The sequence below is a fragment of the Anticarsia gemmatalis genome, chromosome 3, assembly GCF_050436995.1.
Source record: "Anticarsia gemmatalis isolate Benzon Research Colony breed Stoneville strain chromosome 3, ilAntGemm2 primary, whole genome shotgun sequence".
In the NCBI taxonomy this organism is placed as follows: domain Eukaryota; kingdom Metazoa; phylum Arthropoda; class Insecta; order Lepidoptera; family Erebidae; genus Anticarsia; species Anticarsia gemmatalis.
In genome coordinates, this window is record NC_134747.1 from 6648400 (window position 1) to 6673236 (window position 24837).

The 24837-nt window shown below is 33.7% G+C and overlaps 2 protein-coding genes across 6 annotated transcripts in view; both read left to right on the forward strand.

The window, feature by feature from the left end:
• Window positions 1-5056, forward strand: part of LOC142987351 (sodium/hydrogen exchanger 9B2-like) — a 30166-nt gene extending 25110 nt beyond the window's left edge. For both annotated transcript variants that reach the window (XM_076136059.1, XM_076136058.1), the window contains exons 10-11: window positions 3296-3482; window positions 4940-5056. In XM_076136059.1, coding sequence (XP_075992174.1) covers window positions 3296-3482; window positions 4940-5031 — 279 coding nt within the window. In that variant the 3' untranslated portion in view covers window positions 5032-5056. The remainder of the gene's footprint in view (window positions 1-3295; window positions 3483-4939) is intronic.
• A 3005-nt stretch (window positions 5057-8061) lies between these two features.
• LOC142987347 (sodium/hydrogen exchanger 9B2-like) lies at window positions 8062-23265 on the forward strand. Of its 4 annotated transcripts, XM_076136047.1 has the most exons (11): window positions 8062-8459; window positions 13128-13191; window positions 13413-13543; window positions 14579-14807; window positions 15077-15246; window positions 17269-17480; window positions 18254-18425; window positions 20162-20316; window positions 20721-20879; window positions 21699-21891; window positions 22399-23265. In XM_076136047.1, exons 1-11 carry the CDS (start codon window positions 8453-8455, stop codon window positions 22410-22412), a joined length of 1506 nt encoding a protein of 501 aa, XP_075992162.1. In that variant the 5' UTR covers window positions 8062-8452; the 3' UTR covers window positions 22413-23265. The 4 variants fall into 4 exon arrangements, with proteins under 4 accessions (XP_075992162.1, XP_075992164.1, XP_075992163.1 ...); XM_076136049.1 differs by lacking the exon at window positions 8062-8459 and having other exon boundaries at window positions 13128-13195; window positions 22399-23264; XM_076136048.1 differs by lacking the exon at window positions 8062-8459 and having other exon boundaries at window positions 13185-13326.
• The last annotated feature ends 1572 nt before the right edge of the window (window positions 23266-24837 follow it).

The following is a 24837-nucleotide window of genomic DNA, read 5'->3' on the forward strand; positions in this document are numbered from 1 at the left end:
AGACATCGCGTAACCAAAACTGCGGAATATGATTATTTGGAATTTCAAAGAGAATTTCTTGATTGTTTGATTTAAAGTGGTTATTTCTTATATTGGACATACAAATAGTAAGCTAAGCAATTGTAAAATAAGCAAAAACCCACGATATCCACTTAATAATCTAATTTGATAAAAAGGTGTCTATTAATATAACTACTCATACAGATGTTTGGAAACATACTACCATTCAAACTGCACCGTCAGGTGGTTGCCTCCATGAGTAAAGAAGCCGCTTTCAGTCCTAAACAGAGTGAACCCAAAAACGATTAATCTGCGCATTATCATTCAGGTCTTTAATTCCATTTTCACAATTTATAAGCAAATCTCCCTTACATGGGAGGAGTTAAAGAAAAGTCTTAAACCCATATTTGATTTGCGTTGAAAAGCTGGGTATTATATCGTCAGCCCCCGCAATTATATGGGTCTCCCTAAAAAATTAATAAGCGTACAAAAATTGAAAATTTATTCCTTAAAAACACGACACGGCTTTTAGATAATTCAATTTCAAGATGTGATAAATAAACGGGAAAATGGGCCGTTAGTATTTAGAGGAAAATATCTCGTAGAAAATGAAACATAACGGAATACTGGTTGAACGTATAACGGATCGAACTTTTACAATTTTGTTCAGTGTTCAGTTTTAGTGATACTAAATCATGCTCGTGCTAGAACATTGAACGAAAAGTAAAGCACTGAAATATATTTTTGAACAAAGTTACTTCTTCTATCAACTATATTTTTATCTAATTGATTTAAGGTTTCTTCGACTTTTCTGTGTTCATTTTAGTCTTTGGTTTTCTGAACGTACACTATTTCAGACTTAAACGTTTTATACACTCATGTGATTTGTTATGTGTATCGTGATTCAAAGGAAATATGGATATAACAGGATATCATTGCTGTTGGTTTTGAAAAACATGACTTAATTCAAAATTAATTTTGTTAGGTATATGGTACCAAACATCTTTATGCAATAAATGAATTTTGAATGCGAACATTATCTCACACCCACAATAAGCGGTATTTTTAACATCATATAAAATTAGTTTCATTGCTCAACGGAGTAGAAAATTAGGCAAGTACTATTTTGAATATACGGCCTACTTATATAACCATACACTACAATTTAGTAGGTAACAGCAATTTATGTAGGTACCTTAAAGGCCTAACCACGGGCAACAAATGGGTGTAGTGAAAGCCACTTACCAGCTAACTGACTGACTTATAACCTTATCCCGCTAACCTTAGATCTTTCAACCCTGACACTGTTATGCGCTGTACGTACCTACGTATCTATTAGAACAAGTGCTACGTCCCTGTGACGCATTACAAGCAAAAGGGAAAGCTCTTTAATATTAATACGACGTCAAAAGCGACCGGGAAAATGTCTAAGGTTGCAAGCAACAAAAAAATGATTAACAATAAGGAACAATAATAATACATTAAATCAATAATCATCATTATTTTAATGTGTTAAAAAATAATTTTCTCTATTAATTTCTTTAATATATCTATAATAATATAACCATAGCCTGTAAATCTGTGCTAGATTCTGGAATACTAATGAATCACGTAAAATCGTAAAACTGTTATTTTTCTTTTCTACAAAAGCGACCATCCCAATTATCCCTCTACCCATTTATAAGATAAACTTTTTTCACTCTGAGCAGGTCTGGCTGCCGAAGGCCTTGCCGTTTTATTATATTTTTTCCTATTTTATGAAATAGAGAAAAACAATTAATTAAGGTAACCTATAATGGATGTCCCTAAATTAGGCGAACAGTACTTACAAAGTGCTTTCTTTACTCTGATTCATAGTAACTATATCATATTTTTATCTCAAATTTCAGCGTAAAAAATTAGGGTTGCGACGGTAAAACGATAAAATAAATCGCACATTAGCACAAACTAGTTATTCATTCACTGCTTTCATTTTGTAATTGTATACATTTTCGCTTTGGTACTTACTTTCTCTATATGTGGCACCGACCTATATCGCATACTATACAATCGTTTTAAGTCTCTTACCTACATAGAATCTACTTTAAAGAACCATACTTTTCGATTCTGAGAATGATTCCACCGCAATTTCATTTTATCACATGAAATGTGTTATTTCAAGTATACTTTCTTAGACGAGATCGCTTTCATTTGATATCGTTAATATCTTTTATGCGAAAGTTCGTTCTACAAAATTGACAATATAAATCCGATAAAACGATGATCGTGTACTGAACGTGTTCGATTTCATACAATAAATATTTTATGTTTGACGTCCTTCTACGTAATATTGTATTATTGCAACTGACATACACAATAAATATTTCGTTATGAAAACCATTTCTATTGTAAAGAAATACGTTTGGTTAACACGACAATATTCATTGCTAGTTTTTGTTAAGAAAAAACTTCTCGTGAAGGTTTCTTGTTGATTAAATCAGCTGTTTTCATACAGTGTTGAATTTGACCACGTTTCACTATAATTTGTAGCGTAAAGGAAGGATGTATGTAGAAATCGCAGTACACGTTATACATGAATATGTCATTCGACCACCGTCGTTAGCTTTGACGTCTCCAAGTTAGTCGATAACTGGATAGGTACCTAATTGATTTAACGGTATCGTAGTAAACTACACATACAGTGCATGAGAGCCGGGCAACATCTTCCAACAAAGCATATTCCGTCGCAGAGCTGAGCTGTCAGTTAATTGTCGTTTAGGGTTTAATCGGCTATGCTCGCTCGAACTAGGTTATCTCTGAACGTCATACGCTTTAATATTAAATTGTAACATTTACATGAACTCTGAACCACGTCTTTGAAGCACGTTTTACCGTTACCGTAATTGTGCCGAACTATACAAAAAATGCTGATTTCCATTTTTTGTTAAGCACACAATGTCATGAGACCTTCATTCAATAATCACACAATTTGAAACGGTAATAGTTAAGTGAACCTAGGCATCAGTTTAACTTATAAAATATTGTTGCCAAAAAATATAGATCATTTGAAAACATTTAAAACAAACCACCATCAGAGAAACAGTACTTTCTCAAAATAATTTAATAATAGTTATACCACTCATTAAATGTAATTTAAAATACATAAAAAATGTATTACGTGTAAATTAAAAACCCGTTACAACAAACATTCTTAGAGAACAACATTACCATTCCGCAGAATAGATATCGAACATTTCAGAGGTGTAATAAATTAATGGTTTTAATTGGAAAGTCATTAAATGAAAATGTATTTCAGGCTGTCCTTGTGCGAGTTGCAATGGATTCTCTGTGGGACGACGCCTCATCGAAAGACAGGAGAATAGCGGCGCAGCACTCAAATATCATCGTTATTGCTATCCTGATAACGTCCAGTTTGGGTTCCGTGCTCACGACGGTACTAGGCCCCATCCTCCTGTCACAAGAATCGAGGGTCGCTCCTGAAGGTAATTCCTATTGGACATTTTATAAATATGTAGTTTTTTAATTAGACTAAGTGCTGTTTGCCATTTACGAGTAACCTGAAACAGTATGCACTGCACATGTACGGAATTCAAGATGTCGATTTAGTAGTAGTACATAAATGTTTAAGCATCATATCAAACTATGTATAAGCTATAAGACTGCTTAAGTTATTCGAGGACTTAGTAAAGCTCTCTTTAAGAGAAAATAACAATAAACATTAGGTTCAATGGTCACGGTTTAAACCTCAATAGAGCGGCTACTAGACACCAGAGTACACACACAACACCCGCAATGACCCGCATCCCGGGCTAAATTATAATAGCCTCGCCATGCAAATGTCTGAGCCACGATAAGACGATACCAGAGAATCCGATACTTAGTACGACAGTTTCATTACACTATTATACATTAGAAACGGTCGAAAACTATAATTATCAATATACAATTAATCTTATGTCTTGTGACAAATTTACGAACCACTACCGTGAGCTATGGGTGGTAAAATTGTTACATAGAAACAAATTTTATCAGCGTGTTCTTCATAACCGACAAAAACTTAAAAAAATCTGCTATTTTTCCTACGCAGTTTATTAAAGTTTTTGATTAAGAACCATCGTTGTAGGTTGTTGTAAAATGCATCTTAATAAAAACATTGCATCAGTTACCACGCGGATAATTTGCAGTTTACAGGCGGCTTTTGTAACTTGCATACGTCATTCCAATTTATGATAAAAGCAATTATTTAAAGCATAAGCTAGTATTAAACAAATCAATCCACTTTGTTGATTTCGATAATCGCGGATTACGGCTCGCCGTTCATAAATATATACGTCACTTATCAATATCGAAATTATTGGAAAAGGCAAGTGTAATTTACAACTTGTTAAGATAAGGCAGTTATGAATAACCAAATAATTTCTAAAAATAAATTGTTATTTGTATTTATAGCTCATGTCGGCTAATTTTGATAATTACGTAGTCGATAACACTTAATCCGGACACACTGAGGCAAATACAAACAGATATCGTAAGCTATATGCACATTATGCACTTAAGTACTTATGAGTTTGGGTGGACAAATTTGTATTTTCTAAATTTCAATATTGACACTTTTTCTTTACTTTATCTTAGTGCAGTACAGAGGCGCATGTAACAATTTAGTTATCCTTATAGAAAATGTACCGCAGTATTATGTAATATAATTTATTTTGAGAATATTTGCAACTTACAAGCATACAAATCACGAACACAAAGGACAGTCGGACACAAACAATTACTTAAATATTATCCAAAGTGCTATCAAGACCGGAAGTTATATAAGACCACTCAACACACGACAAAGTGCTTTTTTCTTTTAATAAAGTCCTAATGATTTGACTATAGTTGGCAAAAAATAACCTTTGAAATAGCGGCTTATGTTTTGTTTGTTTGTTTCCAGATTTCTACCGAACACAAACGCTATCGCCGCCACAGTCATCGAACTTGGTTCGACGGAACGACACCACTAGCTCGCTACAGTACTCCATTTAGATGATCAATAAATATTTATTATACTTATACGTCTTTTTGTTTTCTCTTTTAATATAATATACTATTAGGTCGGGGAAAAAGTCTTTTCGCATTATAGTATGTATAAACTGGTAATAAAATCTTTTCTCTACACAAAAAAAGCTCAATATTTGGGTACCTCATGAGCACACTGAAAGAAACCTAATGAATCGTGTACTCATTTGTGATTCTTGAAGCCAAAGAGATTTTATTACAAGTTCATACATACTATAATGCGAAAAGACTTTTTCCTCGACCTAATATTTAGCTACATTTATCCTACCCCTTAGACCTCAATGGTGAACTGAGTAGGAAAGTGATTGGGGTATAGGTACACCTCGCTGACCAAATGTGGATTGGTAGACTTTTCACACTTTCAAAAAGCCTTTAGAGTACAAATTCTTCGGTGTTTTCCTTAACTGTTAAAAGTAATTTAAAACAAACACCTTTATTTAAGAACAATAATTAATTAATTTTGTAAATCGTCTTAATTTTACTTTATTTCACAGTTCGTTACAAGGGATACATTTGGAATTTTCTTCACAATAACTTTGCTGAGCGGGACTGTACACTGTACTTGCACGTCCCTCTATGCTTAATATAACATAATATATTCGTAAAACTGTTTGCACACGTTCACAGACTAAAAAGATTAGTTAGACTACACAGCTTACACGAGAAGTTTACACAGGATATCGTCGCTATATCAGGAGAACTAAATAACTCTGATTTTGGCCAAATTGACCTTTTACGATTTTCGTGATCCCCAAAATATGCCGCATCTTTTGTCCTATATCTTAACCCAATCTAAAAAAATGGCCATTTTTGTAGAAATGGATAACTTGGTTTTAGATTTTTATTATTTTTTGGTTCATTAAGAAAATTAGATTGATCCATCATAAAATTGAGAGCAAAAATGCCTGAAGCATATAAAACTGTCTACAATGAAAATGTTCCCCATTTGTTAGTGATGTCAAAAATAGAGTAAAAAAACAGGCCCAAAACCGCGAATTTCTCGAAACTTAAAATATTGAGCTATTTAGTTCTCCCATTATACCAACGATATTAGAAAATGAATTTTGGCTTATCAGTTTCGCCATCGGTGTTAGCAAACATTATTAAAACTTCACCTTCATCCCGAACGAAACGATGTTAATACTCTCTTACCCAAATGTCCAGTATCCCACGTATCCTATTATATTTTAGTTATTATATTACACTTTTAAGCCTCCATAATCGCTCAGCCCGACTGTCCAATAGGCCCTTTTAAAGGTCATCTTTGCATAAAGATATGAGAAGCCTTTAACAGATCATCATCATCAACCCTTTTTACTAGTTTACTATGGAAAAGGTCTATGGCTTTCAGTATGAGAAGGTAAAGTTGTGGGGCACTATATAAAGACAAGCGCAGATTGGTCTTCTATGAAACATCACGAAACGAATGGAGAATGAAAGTCTAATAATAAAAATATTTCAAAAATCGCATTTTCATGAGTTGAGTGTAATATATTGTAATTTTCTTCTAATATGTATTTACTTATCACTGATTTTATTCATTCTTATTTCGGCAACTATTTTACATGTTCTTTACGGATGACTTAGTTCCGATTAGTAGTAGTTAGTACGTATTAGAGCAGATCACTCGTCTTGTTTTGCTGTTAGACGTTGCATAGCGTTGAGTTAACGAGCATTATCATAGGTACGTTAATACTAACTTAATAATAGCAATAAAGGAGAAAGAATGATTTCATTCTGAGGACAATTTACCAAACTAGCCAACAGGTTTTAGAAATTATTTCAGCAATAGTCCAATACCTATGATATCAAAGATTTTTCCAGAAAAATAAATCATATTCATACTGTGGTAGTGTGCGACGAGTCTTCTGTTGCATTTTATAGCAACCATTAGTTTCTGCACATTTAATGTATCAATCGTACGTAAATTAATAATATAGGTAATATGTATATGGAATTAATGAACATAAGAGTAAGCAATAACGTGAAACTATAATTTTGCTACTAAGCGGACTTTCTACTCGAGCTGTACGCTAAAATTTCCATCAAACTTCCACAACAATCAATGGATATATACTTTATCAGTATCACTAATCCTAGTGATGGAAGTTTAAATATATTCGTGATAACACTTCGAAATGTTTCAATTGAAAATTCTAATTAGTAAGTTTCTTCCCTTATAATTTTATTTCATAAAAAAATGCGATTGTGTTATCTCCTCCTATACTGCCTTCAATCGGTTATAAGATGTCCTTAGTTGTCTTTTCAAATTGCCTATTACCTGACCTTACCAATTTTCATAAGCGCCTATATTCTATTTAATCAAGCATTGCTACTACAATCACCTATCCTTACTTGCCAAAGTCAGAATAACACGTTTACTTTGATTGTAATCGAAACAATTTGAGAACAATGCATTTCAATTTATTTTCTGGGACGTACTTTGTACTGTCGATAGGTGTCAATATTGTGGACTGCAATATTCTCCTTGCAATAAAATACTAGGTACTATTCGATATTTTCTTATTGTGATTCGTTGCTGGTACTTTGAGCATGTTACCTTTTGAAAAACTAACCAATCTGATACCTTATGTCGACAGTGATCATAAACCTAAGGCTATCAATACCCATATGCACTATTCTGATTAATACCAATTACACAATATTATAAAATAAATTTGACTTTGTCCCATAATCATTTATATAGTCATCAACAAAAATATCGCATAACTACCTGTCTATAAATAGCTTTGAATTAAAAATATTCTGATAAAAATATAAACGATTCAACGAAAGCTTTATGAATAATGTGAACATAATGTAGAGAAAATCGAAAATTCTGTCCGTATGCTGTAAAATGTACAAAGAAATTAGGGTCATGTGATATTTGTATAGGATCAATAAGCCAACATCGGATCTCCAAATATGGCTAGTATTTAAACCTAACGTAGCGTGGTAGCACTTCTGTGCAAGCGGTGCTCTCGTATAAGGTTCCGTCACTTCCGCCACTAAACCTCTCGCAATAAAATATTATAATCGACTTTCTCGAAGTGAAGCGTACCCGGGTGACAGATATAGAAAAGATAAAAAGATTTTTTGACTAATCAACTAATCTTAGAATATCAGTTACAATCTTTATGAAGCAGTTAAAATTACGTCGTCGAATGATAATAATGGCTATTTATTGATTGTACGTGTGACGTGAGGGCAGGCGGCAGCTCGCTCGACGCTCGCCTCCAGACCGGCGTGCTCCATTCAACCAATACCTCCACGACCATGTTCCTGAACACCATCGCTCGTCTCCACTGAACTACATCGGATTGTGTTTTAACTCTCATATATTTGGGAATATATACTAAGCCGCTGCTTTCAGTTTTTGCCAAAAAATATGGAACGTAAGTTATTTTAATTATTTTTAACAATAGGAAAATTAATGTCGAAAGGCAAACCGGACGAAATTAGAATAAAAATAACTTAGGGAACAATATTTAAAATTTAAAAATACCTTTCAATTAACCGGCTAAAATATTCACGATATAATTCATGTTATGCTCTATTAAGACTTCTTAAATTTTATAAATGGTTAGAATTTATTCTGACACGAGAATAATAATAAAATTAATGTCTTGTACATACATAATATAAAATACGCAAATACTTCGTATAGTCAAGAAAGAGCAATTTAATAATTGTTCACAATACATTGTACTGCGACAACAAGATACTGGTCGTCATTCAAATAATAACTCACGAACAATGACAGATTCATTCTCTTGGTAATTATACACCACTGATCCCTTCATAGGATAACAAGGATAATAATTATTATAGCCTATTTTGCATAAAAATAGCGCTCAAATTAAGTCTTTCAGAATAGCATACTTAGTGTTCACGTTTCGATCTTAGAATAGTATAGTAGCACGTTTTACTGAGATAACAGACATGCAAAATGATTTTTATCGTAATTGCCTATAAATTGCTTTTTAATCACCCGCGTTAATACTATTTAGTTAATAAAAAACACGCAATGTAAATGTCAAAATTAAAATAAGCCAAAAAAAAATAATAATCATAAAGAAAAATGTGAAAATTGTTCTAAACGATCTAGACGCAACGCGGGGATCAATGTATCGTATTCAAAAACCTCTTAAAATTCAGGCTCATAATTCATGATTACTGCGCACGTCTTGTGATCTACATTAATACTTTTGTAACAGCCACGTAAAAATATGACACGTCCATCAATCCTCATCAGAGCTAAAATATGACGCGTCTTTCTTACATTGCTTACCGTCATAGCGTGTACATTATTGACTTCTTCATGACTGGTGTAACCATGACCTGGCGGCTGGCATGAACTCAAGCATGACATGAATCCAGCCGCCGATCATTAGCTGCGTTACGATCACAATATAATATTTATCTACTGCCCCAATACGAATATCAATGAAATCTCTATTAAATGTAACTAAATAGTATCTATTCATTCAGTAGGAGTACTTGATAATATGCATTAATATTCAATGTTTATGCTATAGTCCAACAACTTAGAAGATAACGTAACGCAAGGGTTACTTCTGTCGGATGTATACAATATTTACAGCAGACTTTTGCAGCTGCTGATGGCCCGTCTCATACATTTATTTTATCTTGGAAATACCCAGCAGTCTTAATTACAAACTACAGAGATAGTCTGTGCCAAGGCTCTCTACTAAGTTGTCGCACACTAATTGCATTATTGAATGCCCATAGTTCCATACTATTGGACAAAAACTATGTAGCCATTGTATTGTCGTATATATTGATAGTTTAAGAATTAACAAATGGCGTTTATCACCATGATTACTTAACAGTGCGTTGTTTACCTTTCATATGGAAACTATTGCTCGACACATGTCATCTATAAACCATGTACCGCGTATTTGGATCAACATTTATAATGGCATTAACTAAGTAATACACGCTAATGCAATATTTCTAGCTATTGAGGCAAAAAGGTTCTAGTAGTCTTTAATCTTAAATAATTCGAAGAGTTTTATCACGTCACAACTAAATCTAAACGTTTACAAAATCTCTGCAATTTTAAAAATCTGTTTGTTAAACTTGCGATCTTCATTTACAACTGCATTCTCTAACACTTGAACTAACAAAATGTGTTAATACAAAGAAATTACGACAATGTGTTAATCAAACATTAGACATAATTAGAAGTATTAAGTGGTCGTATACAGTAGTGTCTAGGAGCGTAGATTTAAAGTACAAATATTAGTAAAGTTTTGTTGTTTGCGCATAGATTATATGATAAAATGTTGCTGTATCAATTTGACTAACGCTTTCACAAATCTCGTATTTAATATGCATTAGGGCGAGTAAGGATTACCTTGTTGGTTGCAATGTATTAAGGCGACTATTTCTCCGTATCTTAGAATGCAAAGAACGGTAAGCTTTGCAAACACCTGCACATAGGGCTTCCTAACGTTACAATATAAATAGAAGAGGAAGCCGAGAGAATGGCTCGGTGAAAATGTAGTAAGTTTCAAAGAGAATTGACTAAACGAAAGAATGCTTTAATTGATTGATCGGAGCACTCCGGAAGTGATTTCGCTCAATCTGCCATGCCATTTAACTTATACGGTGCGATTAAGTGCTGAAACATTTTGCAGCGATTACAATGCAACCGGCTTTTTCAAAAGAAAGACGTTTTTAAACTGGATAATAGCGGTGAAGCGAATTTGACATCATTGTGACGATATCGTTCTTGTAAAAGAATGATATGTTTATTATTTGTGATTAAAATAAATTCAGTTGAAGCTATTTTTAATTGCCATGAGCTTAATTGGAACAAGTGATTAGTGGACCCGGCTGGTTCTCAAGCAAGATGGCGTAAGGCCTAAATATGTATCTGTAGACATTGTCCTCTCGGGTTGAAAGAAAATAATTTGCTTTGAATTTGAAGTTTTAATAAAGTCGTGTCTAAGCCGGCGTATGAATGTGTTTTACGGAAACCGGTTACATAGATAGTGATAATTTAGTAGATTAACATACAAATAGTATCATGCTTTTTTTTTGGATTTCACGCAAGCAATTAAGTCTTTGAATATGAAAACGTATTACTGGTAATTTTGTGAGACAATTTACCAACTCAAAAGGTTTGCTTATAGGAACATTAGAATTTAAAAATAGCTTTCAGAATTTTGCTATTTGGTTAATTTTTATTGATTTCGTACTTCGCTAATCGTTTACTTATTTTCTAATCGTCTTTTATAAAGTAGTGTTGTTTTAACCACCTTCGAGAACAAACTACACTCGACAAAGGGATTACATAGACCAACATCTGTGATAAGCATTCTGTATAGATCATGATGATTTACGAAAAACACTGTAAATATTAACTTTTGAGCACGTTGCACTGAATAGGTTTTAAACAAAGATCTTCGGTTTACCCAACAAACAATCTATGACGGTTTTTGCACTCAAAGTTAGTCTACAACTAAACAACTGACAAACAAAACTTTTACGAGTTTATGTCGGAGTATAGAACTTACGATACTAAGTGGTTGTTGACACCAACTTATGAATGTCATAAGTATTTACTAACTGTCGATCGTAAGCATAAATTATAATAATAGTTTTTACCATAAATATGTATTAACGGCAGTAGTTCAAGAGCCTATTAGACTCATTAAAAGGCTTTTCTTTTGTTATATATAATATAGTCCGGCTATAATAAAAATATACCATACAAAATACAGTAATAATTACGAACGAACTTCAAAAGACGTCCAATCTTATTATGTAATATTTTTCTAAAACTTAAGTGATCAATCCAACAAAGTTTTCTTCTAAACCTTTTGCTTTTGTAATCCCTCGAAAAATGATAAAATTTCTACGAACAACAACAAATATTCCTGCCTACTTATTCGAAACTCTGTAGAGCTTATAAAAATAGCCACTCAGACGCTAAAACCCGAAGTAGGTAAAGAAACTATCTAAGTATAAACAGTAAGCTGTTAGCCTCGAGTCGGGAACATTTAAGTTATTAATCTCGATTCCCTTTAGAACTTCATTGATGTCAAACGTACCTACATTTGATTAATTGTGCCAGACGTTAAGATAAAGTGGGTATCTTTATTTAGATTCTGTCAAATAAAGCCATATTTTTTAAGCGTGCCCACTTTAGATGTATACTATAAATAAATGTCGCAGTAAAGGTCAATTTCAAGATGGTTGATGATTATAGATAGAGCCAATCAAAGCACTCGTTGTGTTCTGTTGATGGATGCGAATAATATCGACAATCACAGTTCTACGAACATGGCGTCATTCTGTTACGCGAATACCGATACTGTTTATTCATGTAGTAAATAAATCGACATACATACTATTTGACTGTACTAAACGATAACATAATTATTTTGCTGGCAATGCTATGAAGTAATCTGTCTGCTCTGCATTTTATTTTAGCAAAACGAATACAAAATACTAGTTTACTCCCACGACTTCGTCCGCGTGAAAATATTTCCAAGGCAAAAAAAAATATCCTTTATATAAATCCAGGCTATAAACCTTCTGAAAGTATATTAATTAATTTTGCGAGAAAAAGAAAGTATTATATTATTAGAATAGAATTATCCTGTGTTTCGAAATTGGACTGATCGACAAGTTATTTTTCTTGCTTTATGATTACTGTTATAACCTTGTCATGGCTACTTTCTGAATCCTAACAGCCTGTTTTTCACCTTCAGTTGACAAATTTTAAGGTGACAAAATTGACTTTTTTTTTGAGAAATTCAAACACTGGTTTAAGATTGGCTTGCCTTAAGTATTTTAAGCAATTTTAAATATTTATAATACTTTGAAAATTTTACTTTAACTTGTAACAACAGTTGAGGACAAACGTTACCAATTTAAATATATCAAATAAATTACAATGATCACTATGACTATGTATAAAATAAACGCTACTGTTGTAATTATGACGATAATGGTAATACCAGTAGCCGAAGTAAATACTAAAATAATCAAATTTGATCCAAAGAATACATAAGTTTACTTATTTTCAGATAAAAACACAACATCTGTCTTAGATAAGGGGGTCTATATCATTCGCACCGAAGAATTGAAAACGTAAGTGAGTACTTTTTATTGCACACACACACGTCTTAAAAGTTTGCAGTAGACACTATTTAATAGTATGAACGAAGACGATAGTTTACTAGTAACATCTCTGAAACGACAAAGTACAATAATCATGGGTCCCGAGTGAGTAGTGTGTCCGCAATCATTTTAATTGAAACTATTAATGTTCGCGTTTAATTAACAGTCAGACGTTCATCGTTCAATTTCAGAACACCCGAAATTACGCTCAATTATAATTCTGAAAAGAATGCGATTAAAGGCGACGATACGAAGAAAAACAAGGATGTTTTTGGATCAGCGACACCGACGCTCCTGCATTACGTCTTATTGTTAGTTCTGGGTAAGTGTTATACTTCTAATTATATGTACTTCAATAAACTGTAGTAGAAGTTGTCCAAGATATTCTAACAATAGTTTCCAGTTCAGTAACCTGCTTCTCAAACAAATAATACAAATATTTCTTAAGTCTTTTATTAGTAAACGTAGCCTCTGAATCTTCAGAATCTATTGAAAAAGTATTTAGAGTTTATTTACTTAAAAAATCCGAGTTAATAAATACTCTTTTATAAATAAAATCTCGAAACTGAACCAAATAGATGGAATACAGATAAAACGGCGTTCTCCGAAATTAGAATAAACTTATTACTTTTGAGTGACAAGCTTTTATTAAAAGAAAGGAAACAAGTTATTTTTATTTTTCTAAATACCTTTTTAGAACATAGAAACCTAAATAATATCTATCTAGTTAATTCCAGTTGTATGTATAATAATTTGAAGAAAATAATTAAATACAGAATATCTTATTATTCGCTTTATATAACAGATAACATAGATTAATTAGTCCTTATAGCCAAACATCTCAAAGGATATTTGTATAAATCACTGCTATTGTATTGAGATGTATACAACATTATGTTTCCCGGTATTTCATAATTAATTCCACCTACGATGCTTGACCGGCTTTGTTTTGGTATTTCATGTTAATTTAGCTTGAAATTTTGAATTCACATTCACTCATTGGCACGTCTGTGCGCTTAGTTAATGGAATATCTACTCATATTTTGGCATACATGTAGACTATAATGTAGGTTTTCAAGCAGAGTATATTGGTATTCATTCAATATTGATTCGTGAAGAATTTCAATATAACCACCGTTGGTATTTTGTAGTTTGTTAAACCTTATACTATAACATTTTTATTTTATTTCGGCATTTTCAATAGCAACCATGATGCAACCTTGCATGCTTAAAGGTTCTTTAGAACAGTTCTTGAAGTTTTGCAAAGTCCCCAACCCGCACTCGGCCAGCAGTGCCAGCACTTGCCCAGCAGTGGGAAGTTAATGGGTTAAATTTATTATTATTATATTTTCAATAGCACTTGCGACATGGGGTTTGTTGTGGTGTGCTTTCGGCGAGGGTTGGAGCTGGGATGGCCGATGGTTCAGGCTGGCCGTGGTCGGGTGTATGGCGTGGGCCAGCGGCGAGGCCCTGCACATGTCCACCTCTCTGCCGCCACTACTGGCAGCTCTTCTCACTGGCATCATAGCTCGAAACGTCGGCTTCCTAGACATGCGTGACTACACGGAAATTGATTCCTTCTTAAGGTAAAATCACTAACCTAGTTTTCAGATATCATGTAATGTTCTAATAGAATTTTTCTAATTTTTAAACAGTAAAGATAAATTATGGTCAATGCGTCTCTGAATTGTTAACTAATCCATTATGAACATTTAGACAAATTAATTAACTAGTAGCTAACAGTGCGTAACAATAAAACACATGAAAGCGACGTTTAATTAACTTTAATACGATTATTGGTATTTTGATAATGCGAATAGTCAAAACTATAGTCAAAGTTATTTGTGTTTTGCAGGAAAATCTATCCAGTAATTATTTTGGGTAAAGGCTCCTTGGCGTGGGACCTTAACTTTATGAAAAAGAACTGGCAGCTTGTGGCTTCGCTGGGTATTTTGCCGTGGGTCACAGAGGTCCTCACTCTCGCAGTCTGCATGCATGTCTTCTTTGACTATCCTTGGATGTGGGGTGAGTTACTAACCAATCAAATGATAATATATTCAAACGGATATTTTTAAAGATATCAAAGTCATCCTTTCCAACTAATTCAACAAAATATCCTTTATTTCGTAAACTTTGCACAAAGTATTTAATATAGTCATATACTTATTATAGTTTTTTATCCGTTTTGGAAATGCTGGTTGCTCGAAATAAGAGGATTCAAAGCCATAATTTGTACACCATAGTGATGAAGTTTTCTGATTAATGTTTGTAATAAAACGACTTTATATTAACTATACACTAACTGCCATTTTGATTTAAGATAAAGATGATTAATAATTTTAATTAGGTGCTTCGTTAGTGTTAGAAATGTATAAATCAGAGGTGATGTCTTCACTGAGACTATTGCAAAAGTAATATAGGTATCAATCACATCAATCAAACCTCATGGCGAGTAAAACAAATAAAAGACAATCGCAGAATGTAATCAAAGATCGTGTTGTTCGTGATTGTATCGCTCAATCGTTCATAATAGTAATGTCTTTTAAACTGTTCTATTTTTATACAAGTACCTACCATGTCTGCCGAATTTATATTTACGAGGCAGTCCTCTCATATATCACTAAAGTGTCTACTAGTATCTGTCCTAACAAAAAAGACTTACTGCCTAGCATTTCATAAAACGGAAAACACCTCAAGTCGTGAAATAAAATAAAATTTGTCACGAACGTTGAACACAATGGAGTGCGGCGTGTGCGCTGTACAAAGTGAATTCAATAAATTCTAGCGTCAAACTCGCATTGTAAGAGATTTGAATGCATTTTGATCGCATGATGTGGTGTGGCCGCACTATTGAGATGCGCTTCATCCGCCAGCACGCAAACCTCCCGCTGCACACTGCACACCTATAATTACGCGGCCCGATTTCCTGCACAAAGCATCAAAGCAAAAACTTCCCAGTGACGACTTTTTGTTTCACTTTCACAGTTTTATTTACCCCACCCGTATGTATTCTCGTTGTAGATATAAACGCTCACTCACCCACAACGTAATGATTTAATTTTATTGGTTTTTTATTATGCATGCGAATATTTTTATGGCACCGCGGAAAACTCCGAATGATAAATATTACACCATTTGCATAAGTAAATGATATTTGCTGAATTATCTCCCCGTTTACAGAGGCGTATTGTTATAAACGTTCACGCTTCAGTGAAATTATGTACTAAATGCAAAGAATAGATAAATGTCAAGGTGTAGTTCAATGTTAACAGTTTTTAATCATACGATCTTGAGATACATAACAATCACTGTACTTTGTGAGATATATGTATGCAAATAATGCTCTATCAAAAACATTCGTTAAAAAATTGTGTGTGGTTATGTATGTTTTAAGTACACACTTTCGAGTTAATTCGGAACAGAATCAACATTGGATAAATGCTTTCCAGCAATGTCTACATTTTTAAATTGTAAAATGCAAAGGGAGAAAATGGCTTACATAAATACTGAGCTACTTTCTGTCCTTCTCTTTTATCTCGTGTACGATCAAAACAGAAACGTCAGTCTTTATGAGGGCAGTCTGTTTAAAAAAGCTATTTTTGTGCAATAACATTGTTAACTTAATAAGATTTTAAAATAGACTTGCAGTGAAAACAAACTTTATATAAGAAATCAGTTTAAAATAATATGGATGACTTTCTTTATGAATGTGTACAACTGCACATTTGGCGCAGCGCCGCGTGTGGTGGGTTCGAATCCCACCCGGAACAAAACTTTGTGTGATGAGCACGAGTATTTATTCTAAGCCTGGATGTTAATGTATCTAAATAGGTATGTATTTAGAAGTATATAAGTATGTTTATCAGTTATTTGATTACCGTAGTACAAGCTCTGCTTAGTTTGGAATCAAATGACCGTGTGTTAGTTGTCCAATGATATTTTATTTATTTATTTATTTTATGTATGTTGCGCCTAAAAATAATTTAAAAACAATTATATTACCCCACACACAGGATAACAATTGACTATATCAGACTTTTATTTCAGGAATCCTATTGGGGTCTTCATACGCCTCAGTGTCTTGTGCCATATTGATGCCAACGATTCAAAGGATCACTGGTGGGAAGAATCTATCGCAGAACTGGCCACAACTGATCTGTACCGCGGGCGGCACCGACACGGCTCTCAGTGTCGGTATCTTCGGAGTAGTACACAGCTTTATGATGCACGAAGGCGATGAACCATACCGTTACTTGAAGGTAAACAAGACTTTAATGCGTAATCTTTACCGCAAATGGTTTTTACGACTATTTGAGTTAGAACCTTTTTTTTCGTTTTATTCTATCTGTGACAAAAAGTTTTATTCATATTTTACAATCCATAATACAAATTATATAACTTCAGAGTTTAAATTAATTTATTACCTTTTATGTGATCAAATTATTGCACATAATTGACCAATTTGTCAATTTTATATGCATTATAAGTGCCCGTCTATACAGTTGTCGGAAAAAAGATAGTATCTAATCTAAATGATGAAAGTCTATCGATAATCGTTGCTATGCTTAATCATAGACGTTAAGTGCATTGTCACTACAATCGTAAATGACGTATTACCTTTATTGAGTATAAACGACGTTTATCATTATGAAATTAGCCTCTTCTATATTTAGACTCATTATCTTAAGCCTCATAAATGAATTGCTAGCAATCGATGATATATTGATACCGTAAAAAGACTTCCTATCGGCTACGATTGCGCTACGAGTTTGCACCGCGGTTATTTATGACACAGTGTATAATATACAGCTATTACTTTACAAGCAGTATGGAAACTATGAATAAAAAATCAAAACACGACTACATAGCGACGTCCACTTTGGACCGTTGTTGATGCGTGAATCTGGGTGACATTTTGAACGCTTGTTCATAGTTTCCGTGCTGCTTATAAACTTATATTACTCTATGTCTATGAGTTGTTCAGTACGTGTATAATTTTAGTTTGTAAGTTAACGTGAAATGACGGTTCCAGGCGGCGTTCGCGTTGTTGTTGGGCGTAGTTGTCGGCGCCAGCTGGGGCTCCCTGGCCAAGTTCATCCCGCACTCGAAAGACTTCTTCGTCGCCGAGTTGCGCCTCCTCTTCGTACTAATAGGAGGGCTCTTCACTTTCTTCCTAACTGCGAAATACGGATGGGGCGGTACTGGTAAGTTGAATACGTAGTTTTATTTGTATTTTACGATATTTTCTAAACCAATACACATCAATTTTATCAGTTAATGTAGAAAAAACCAGCTGTAACTAACAGGAAAGTCAAAAATCACGAGTATATCACACGTAGTCGGTGCGTCTACGTCAATTCAAACATTAAATAAATAAATAAACATTGCAGTAGTAGCTTGCGTCGTTTCTTTGTAAAGGCTTCAATTTTGTTATCATGTTCGTTTACATTAGATTACAATACCGAGTGCAAATTATCTGTTTACAAAATAACGAAACTTTCTCACGATCTTATAGAGATACTAGCTGACCCGGCAATCATTGTTATGCCATATGGATAAAAAAAAAATGTCACTTAGGGGTATGAAAAATACATGTTGGCCGATTCTCAGACCTACTCAATATGCTCACAAAATTTCATTGGAATCGGTCAAGCCGTTTCGGAGGAGTATGGCAACGAAAACTGTGACGCGAGAATTTTATATAGAGATATAGAGGCACTGAATATTAAACGTTCTCGGTACAGTTTTATAGTAACGTGTAAGTATGTTATTTTATATATATTTTTCTCTCACGCCAGTACAAAGAATATTCTCGTCTCTACTTTCTTCCCTTTACGACCAATGATGCATTAAAACTGGCCTCCAGAGCACTCGGTGTTTCCCATACACAACCACGAACTTGTTGAAATTTTGCACCTCATAACTATCTCATACATATAACGCAATTGTAGTCACAAAGAATACTCAGTAGGTAAATATTTTTTATCGTTACACTTTTGTTTCTCAAACTCAAAATATGATTCAAGAAAGGTTGCATTATTCACATGAATAAATACAAGTTGAGATAATTCAAAAGTAAATTGTTTAAGTAATCCGTTTCAGAAATCAGAATCAATTTCAATAAATATTAAAGTACTTTCGGTTTTACAAAGAAATAAATTCGATATGTTATTACAAAATATATCAGTAAAATAAATAATAATAAATGTAGATGGCTACATAATTTATATCTTTATTGTATTACTGAGGTTTTTTCTCGATGTTGTTCGCCAGCTGACTTTTCCCAAGCAATGTCGAGTCTTTGTAACACACATCTTTCATTTTAGTGATTTAATATCACGTGGTAACATATTTTAACAAACCACGGGACGGCGAGGTATACAATACTGTGTACATAGGCTATCTGAGTTTACATTTCAGTGGTTTGTTCGAAAATCCAAAGGTAAACAGTTACGAAATCTTATTTTACAAAGAATAACTTAATATTTACATGACAAAAAGTCACCTGAGTGTGACTCACTATTAACGTAAATGTATGTAAATCAATTAAATTGGTCAAGCACACGAAGAAATTAGCGAATAATTTTGATAATAATGTCTCGTTACGAATATCGGTTTGGATGCAAATTTGTTGTTTACATATAAACACGTCTCGGAAACGCCTGGCTCTACGAACACAATTTCTGTGAACCACGGTCTGCTTGAGGGCCAGGATTCTGTGTTACTAACAATCTTATTTGGATATAAAGATATTTGTACACAAACAACCTAAAAAAAGAAATAAATCGTGTCCTGCTTTCTATAAATCAACAGTAATTAAGAATTACTTTCCTTATTTTTTCAAAGCCTTTTACTTCATAGAAGATAGCATAAATGCATAATCCTTGATATAGGTTATTATAAAAGTTTGCGACTTAATTGATATGTTTGTTAATTCCAGGTGGTATAGCGGTGTTGGCTTGTAACTCCACGGCAGCGAAGTGTTGGGAGAAAGACGGGTGGAAGATAAACAAGAACCCCGCGTCCACCGCATATCGCGTCATGTGGTCCTCTCTAGAGCCCATTGTGTTCGCTTACTCCGGAACCTTCTTCGTGGTACGTATTTCCATTATAGTTTTAGTAAAATATACACGCTTTAATACCACTACACTTACAGAAAATATTCCGATCGAAACGCTCCTTTGTATACAACGTCGTTTCGTATTCGTAAATCTATGATACACATTTTATACTGAGGCAATCTCACGAATAACAATATTGTTCGACAAATATGTTTGTGCTTTTACCGAATAACATTAAATACCTACAACTAATGTATGATTTTTTAAAGTCAGTACGATGCATCATCAGACAGTAGCCGCAGTTTATGTTTTTACAAGTTTCGTAGAGCCATCGTAATGATAACGATATCAGTCGCATTATACAACTCTTATAAAAGATTTAATCACTTAATGCACGTTGTATATTATCGTATTAACTGTTCTGCGTTCTTTGTTCAGATAAGAGCATCTTTAACGAACGTGATGCTGATTGGCTTCGGCATACTGTGCGTATGTGTGGTTTTGAGACTCACCGTAGCCTTCCTGGTCTGCTCAAGCCTCACCGTACGAGAGAGGTTCTTCGTCTGCTGTGTTTGGATACCGAAGTCTCTTGTTGAGGTAAGAATTGTGTTAGTTAAATGTAGAATTCCTTGTGTACATCTGATAAAAGTTTAATTAGTATTATGGTAATTCATGTATTAAAATTATGCCTGGAACAATCATTAAAATTTAATTATGTGCAATGCCACTATTGCCCGCCGAATAACATACATCGTATTTGGAGTCCAAAATGTTACATTGTTACATAAAATATCCATCGCCATAATACAGGCCTTTTGCAATATTAATGAAAATCCGTTGATTCGTCAGACCGTGAAAACGAACAACAAACAACAGTTCATTTTTATTAATGTACCACGCGAATAAAGTGCAAGCGACATTTAGGCCGACTCCTACACTTTATTAAAAACAACAGGAGTGTAAAATCCTATTCAGGTTAATCCTCTCATCCGATGACTTGTTCGTGTGGATTAACAAGTTCAAGGGATTAATATTAAAACCCGTGAACTTCTCACGGGGAGTTCACAGCCCTTCTCGGTTAACTACCGAATTGTATAGTCTCGGGTGAAATGAACTACGTACCGGCTCACTTAGCGCCTGTCGTACGCCGTGAATAACGTATCTTTGTTCTGTTCATCACTTTGTTGTGGTGACAACCTACGACCCACTTCTATCCTTAACCCCTTTAGAATACTGTGGAGTGCTTTGTCCCTTTCTATCCCATTTTGCACATGGAACGAGGAAAAGAAATACTAAATGCTCTTCAACTAAATCTATTTAATGTATAAATCTGTCAGTAACAGTGGCAGTCTCATATTATGTCTCCTGGAGTAGTGGTTTGTAATGGTTGCATTAATCTTTCTCATTTAATTTCAGGCGGTATTGTGTCCAGTTGCATTCAACGCGTTGGTCGCACGCGGCCATTACGATGAAAAGGAGATGGAGTACGCCGAACTTTACATAAGAATTATAATTCAGGCCATACTGATCACCACACCTATTGGTTACCTTCTAACTAATCACTTAGGCCCCATCTTACTTAAGGAGAAACAGAAAAAATGCGACAACGGTACGTAAAATTATCAATTCGAAGAACTTATCTGAAAGATTTATGGGTATTAATGAATTTAAATAAATGCAATCAGTAAATGCTAGGGTCGTCGACTTAGAATTCAATATTACTGTCGATGCATAGATTAGCTGTTCGTTACACATAAATACTTAGTTCATTCAGTTAGTAAATACCCAACACGCTTTGAAAAACGAAAAACCAGTGATGTATTGGATTTCTTTCAAGAAGTGGTAACTAATGAGCACTCTAAGCGTTTAATCTTCTAAAGTTTCGTAGAAAAATGAACCTAAAATATAGTTGGGGATTATTTATTTTAAAATATCTCATTTTTAGCCAGAAACCTCAAAGAATCAGAAGGCGTTTTCTTCATTATAAAATATTAAATCGTTATTGACACCTCCCGCTTTTAATCCTCTTAGGTTCCGAAATCAGTGCCACAACTTGCAGAAATTTATCCGAATTAAAAATAAATTGCTAATAATTTATTTTTATATTTTGTTACAGAATCTGAAACGTGAACACTAGAAGAGTACCATAGGATCTCACTGCAAAATATTTACTATAAATTGTTATGTTCAAGAAATCGTATGGCATTTTTCATCTCTACCTGTACGGTGTAACGACCGATTCGTGTTGATTTGATATACGCATCCAGGACTATTTGTCGTATGTCGAAGATCACACGATACCCCATAAATAAATAAATAAATAAATTTAACCCATTACTGTCCCACTGCTGGGCAAGGGTCTCCTCCCGTAATGAGGGAGAGATTAGGCCTTGAGTCCACCACGCTGGCCAAGTGAGGGTTGGGGACTTAGCATGCCCCATAATGAAGTAATAAAGAACTCCGACAGTCTATGAGTCACCAGCGATCTCATGAACTCATTACACATATTATTGTTCTGACATGGGGCATCGTGTGAAATGCCTTAGATGAAGACCGCGAGCAAATGTTTCTAAATAAGTCCTAATTTGAGCTCTGACCTATTTATTCATTCATCATTTTATATGGTCATTCTCACTATAAACTCGTGAACGCTAGTTGACTATTTAAATCATTACAGCTTTATTAGAAATAGTTTTTATCATTCATTATTGTGTCAATTAAGTAGTAAAATACAGTAGCCTTTTTGTAATGTACATTGTAAAGTGCTTAATTTACTAATATAAGTATGCGAAACTATCTCATGATGCTTTAATTCAATCAAAGATCTAATGTTAATTTATAAATATGTATATTTTTACCTAAGATTTTTACTATTAGTATTGTACCGTAAGTACAAATAGTATTTTATAAATTTAGATAATAATTATTTTAATTTATACTTTAGTTATACTTATAAAGTATAACATTTGAAAAGCAATAAAGATTTTATTATTAGAAAAGTTTTATATTTATTTTTAGCCCAGTATGAAAGTTGTCGCGAAACTAAAGTGAAGATTTCTTCAGTTTTCATCACTTGATTGGCGTAAAAACAAAACAAAGAAGCATCTTATGTTTGTTTCTGTTCTTGAAGCAGTAACTTTTGCAAACGATTGTACAGCGGTCTTTTTGTAACGTTAAAATCAGCCAGACCCACCGCTGTAACTTTAAAGTGTAAGAAAACTCTTGATGAAGTAAAATAAAACGTTTGTAAAGGAAGAGTACTTCTATGTTAGTAGTACTGAAGCGCGATTCTGTACAGTCGGTACTGTCGAGTATCGAAAGTTTGATATTAAGAATGTACTTCCAAAATAGTTCCTACGATGCCCGTCAGAGGCGCTGATCAGATTTCCATACACAATTACTCGATGACAGGTCGGTAGTCGATAGTAGTAGAGAATCGAGCTTAACTTATTTACTGTTCTATAATATTTTAAACCGAAAATAAGACTCATAATAAACGCATCTAGCTTTTCAAAGCTATGTGTGTATAGTAAATGAATGCGACTTGCTTCAGCGGGGACACCCGCATACCTAAGATATCTTCAAAGACTCTTAAAGGTACGGTAGGTATGTAAAGTCAACTACACGTGGCCCGGCGAAATCTACATTAAATCTTTCGTAATAAAAGGATATCCACACAGTTTTTATTATTTCGGGCAAAAGGAAAAACCTTATAACAAACAATAAATGTAAATATTATAATAATAGACTTTGTTTTCTTGACGAGCATTTTTAAACAGACAAACAATCTTTCTGTATTGCTTGTGATTTTTAATGTAGGTATCTTATCAAACTATTCGTTTGTGCAAATAAGAAGTAAAAGGCAAAGCCAAATGTAATCTATGGTGTTAAAATAAATAAACATGGAGAGCGTTCACATCGCCATAATCATAATATACGGGTACCGGATTTAACTGCATAAGAACTCCAAATATTTTTCCACTATTAGGCTTTTGCCAGACAGCCTACTTGTAATAATATTGCGCAATTTTATTGCACAATTAAAATCATAGGCAGTCAGCCATTAATCAGTCAGCAATATTTTACAGTATGCCATGTTATGCAATTTTATTTACCGTCTAGTAAAAACTTTGAAAATTTTTCAGGGTAACTTGTCTGTTTTTTTTAGGAATAATAGTAGGATAACGATACTTTTTTGTCACGTCTGACGATGAAATTACTCGAAATTTATTTACGTAAAATATGCTATTAAGAGTTTAATATACATAGAAATAATCATGTACTATTCGATATTGTCTGTGCCTCTAGTGAGGGTTTGACGTCTGAGAAAGAGTGAAGAAAAAGAAAGATTTTTCTGCGTTTTATTTATTAAATAAAGAATAAGAATAAATATTTTGTCGTTTTATTATTTGGCACATGTACAGAGGGCAAGAAGAACAAACAAATTTTGTTGTTTGCTCGTTTTTGAGTACCGCATACAATGCCAATTTTTTTCCATATACCCAAAACACATACAAGAATTTTATAAATACTGACAGCGCGTATGCATTTTGTT

Bases quoted from the DNA above. Each gene is read 5' to 3' on its own strand.
- LOC142987347 (XM_076136047.1), top strand. The intron at 14,808-15,076 runs GTAAAATCACTA...TGTGTTTTGCAG, and splicing joins GAAATTGATTCCTTCTTAAG to GAAAATCTATCCAGTAATTA. The intron at 17,481-18,253 runs GTAAACAAGACT...TGACGGTTCCAG, and splicing joins AACCATACCGTTACTTGAAG to GCGGCGTTCGCGTTGTTGTT.